Raw genomic sequence first — 3181 nt, 5'->3', positions numbered from 1 at the left:
GAAGCCGTGGTTTACAGTGAATTTATAACAGCTAAGGGGGTTTAAAGCACTCCGCTTCGCCTCGTGCCTAACAATGCCCCTTAGCTGTTATAAATTCACTGTAAACCACGGCTTCTTGGGGCTTATTGCTTTAAAAAAACCACATGCCATATTTATAGAGGATTTATAGACTCCAAAGCTGTATTATATGCAAATAGACAATATTTAAGCCATTTTGTTTCTCTTTTATCTGGGAAATTCTGGGAATCAATAGGGGGAAAAAACCTTGTTGATTCGATAATAATTCAATAAATGACTGGTTTGACATTTTTCATATTTAAAATTAATAAAAAATAAGTACTATAAAAGGTGTGTGGACAGTCTTACACAGTACAGCAACGGCTCCAGACTCGAACATCAGGCATTCCTCTCGATTTCTGGTCTCCACAATCACACTGTATGGAGGTGGATCCAGCTTATGATAAATACGATAACCTTTACTGAATGCCATGGCTCGACACAACCTGTTTCAGCCCTGAATAAGACACAAATACCATTTACTTTGAAAACATATGAAGGAAATGCCATAGGGGTTATGGTAACCATTTTCAAACCCCTAAACCGCCTGCAGGTTCAGATAATCAGGTGCATCAAATGGCGCATCATGTAGTCACGAAAACACAATTCAAAGTGTTTTATAAACCATTATTTACATAAGAGGAAGGAAATAGACTGAGAGACTTGCACAATTCGTGTTTTTGTAAATACACAATTTCATAGCTAAAACACGCTCATTAGGTTGCAATAAAATCATGCATGTTTAGCGCATTATAGGAAAAGAAAGAAAACACGGTGTTGACGAAAAACATGTTAGTTATGCTTTATTTCAGCAACACGACAACAAGGGATGGAGAATGAACCCCAATCCCATCAAAGCCGAAGAAGAGACGAGTAAAATGTCCGACTCCAATGAAATGACAGGTGCAATCAGATCTGCAACCCAAATACATGACAATGTTTACAATTCATGCACACACAGACTGTCTAACCTTGGGCCACTGTCTCAGCGTGTGGCTGAAGGATAGTGCACATGCGATTAGCAATCATCCATATGATAACTATACTGAAGAAGACCAGGCCCGCCGGCCATTTATCTGTCAAAACCAACAGCTAAGACAGACTGACAGTGCTACAAGCCTTTATCATGACCAGCACTAATGGCTAATGTTAGCTGGCTGGCTCTCCATCGCCTTCCTGAACCATATAAACAGACATTTAACTGACAACGGCGCCGCAATATGTGCGTTTATACGTCAAATATACAAATGTAATGTCTCAGAATTTACTATTAATTTATGACGATGCTTGGTAAAGAGACGGTCTTGTGTACCTGTCAGAGTTGTGTCTGTCTTCCCCTGGTTGGAGATCGTATACGGCTAGTAACAAAATGATTAGCGGGGCAGGTAGTTCAAGCACAGAAATACAACCGAAACCTAGAAAGGACAACGTGAGTACTGTGGTTACGCCCGGCTCGTTTCCGGGACCTTAAGGTGTGCACTGATTGGCCAGATTTGTGTCACGTGATGTAGGAACTCGAAGTACTGATGGACATGTGTCCTATCAAGTAGCCTACTATTTTTGTGCTAATTATATACGAAAATAAGACACAACAAAACTGTCTCAGGACATTTGTCAGGTCATTGTAGATTTCATATTGAGTTTTATTCATTTTTTTTTTTATTCATAAAAATGTTTTGTTTGGGTTTGTCAGTTTCCAGAAGCAATATGATAATTTATATTTCTACACAACTTAAATTGTTAGCGTAAATGTTGTTTATCCGTAAATGTAAGGTATTAAAAGGTAAAAGCTTTTTTTTTTTTACATTCAGAGAGATATTAGGATCTATATTAATTTTATGCGCCTTCTGTAACAAAAAGGCTAACTGGGATGCATACTGACTTTTGTTTTTGTATTATGTTTGTTTTTATTTATTAATATTTTGATCAGTGGGCTGTTGCATGTAAGTGATTCATGTAACATTTATTTGGCATCTCTATTTCTGATTTTATATATATTTAGCACTGTGTTTTATTTGGCTATGTATGAACCCTTGGCTTTTATTTAATTGTAATCCATTGTTTGTATGCAGTTGAATAAAATGTAGACAGTGACTTTAATTTTTGGCACAATACACAGACACAGTAAAATAAATCGGCCATTATGGGCCTTGAGGCGCCCTCTTCAGACCTAAGTTAATTAAAACAATCAATAAGAATAATTTTTCCACGTCTAATTTTTTTTAATTCAGTCATATAGATCCCTCCCATTTCGTACGCCTACTCAATGTTACCGTAACATTTAGAAAAAGGGAATACAAATGACTATAATGCAGTGGTTCTCAACCACAAAAACAACTACGATAAGAAAAACTTAATTATATAATGTAAATATGTTTCCCCCTATTTTGTTTTATTAACTATCTGGACTAGAATACAAACATATCTACTTGTGCAACAGCAAGAATCAATACAACACATCGCCTAAGGTTTCAGTTATAACACAACAAATATGCAAATCTGTGAAAACGTCAATATCCTGCAACAATAAAATAAATAAATAAATAAATGTACTTTATTTGTAAATTAAATGTAAATGTAAATTAGCTGCCTTACAAAAACATTCTGAAAATATTAAATTAAATGTAATTTTAATTCCACCCGCTATTGTTTTAATGGTTTTGCACTTTTTGATGTATTAATTATAATACATAAAAGGTGCAAAACAAAACCCGAAAAAAATGCAACGAAAGGACTGTTTTCCCCCTTTTAAAGGAGACATATTATGCCCCTTTTTACAATATGTAATATAAGTCTCTGGTGTCCCCAGAATGTGTCTGTGAAGTTTCAGTTCAAAATACTCCACAAATCATTTATTATATCATTTTGAAAATGCCTATTTTGAGTGGAAGCAGAAACATGCTGGTTTTCGGGCCTGTCTCTTTAAATGCAAATGAGCTGCTGCTCCCCGCCCCCTTTTCCAGAATAGAACTGGAGCTGCGCCATTACAACTTGGACCTGCTAAAAAAACATCTGTTCTGTTGGTTCTGATTATCATGTTTATCGCGCTGAAATCATGCGTTTTAAACCATATTTGTTTAAACTTCTGATATACTGTTTCCTGAGCGCACACATCCGAAGCACA

General features: G+C 36.0%; 1 protein-coding gene across 1 annotated transcript in view; it reads right to left on the bottom strand.

Annotated features, from left to right (window-relative positions):
- The window catches only part of LOC107718780 (synaptojanin-1-like), a 27252-nt gene extending 25757 nt beyond the window's left edge, over nucleotides 1-1495 (bottom strand). Inside the window, exons 1-2 of the mRNA XM_016526007.1 lie at nucleotides 1370-1495; nucleotides 367-514 (exon numbers count right to left, since the gene is read on the bottom strand). Coding sequence (XP_016381493.1) covers nucleotides 367-490 — 124 coding nt within the window. The 5' untranslated portion in view covers nucleotides 491-514; nucleotides 1370-1495. The remainder of the gene's footprint in view (nucleotides 1-366; nucleotides 515-1369) is intronic.
- Nucleotides 1496-3181: the final 1686 nt, after the last annotated feature.

The sequence above is a fragment of the Sinocyclocheilus rhinocerous genome, unplaced genomic scaffold (genome assembly GCF_001515625.1).
Source record: "Sinocyclocheilus rhinocerous isolate Xijiao unplaced genomic scaffold, SAMN03320098_v1.1 scaffold1655, whole genome shotgun sequence".
NCBI lineage: Eukaryota > Metazoa > Chordata > Actinopteri > Cypriniformes > Cyprinidae > Sinocyclocheilus > Sinocyclocheilus rhinocerous.
The sequence above is the reverse complement of the archived record's forward strand: the minus strand, read 5'-3'. Positions and strand labels throughout refer to the sequence as shown.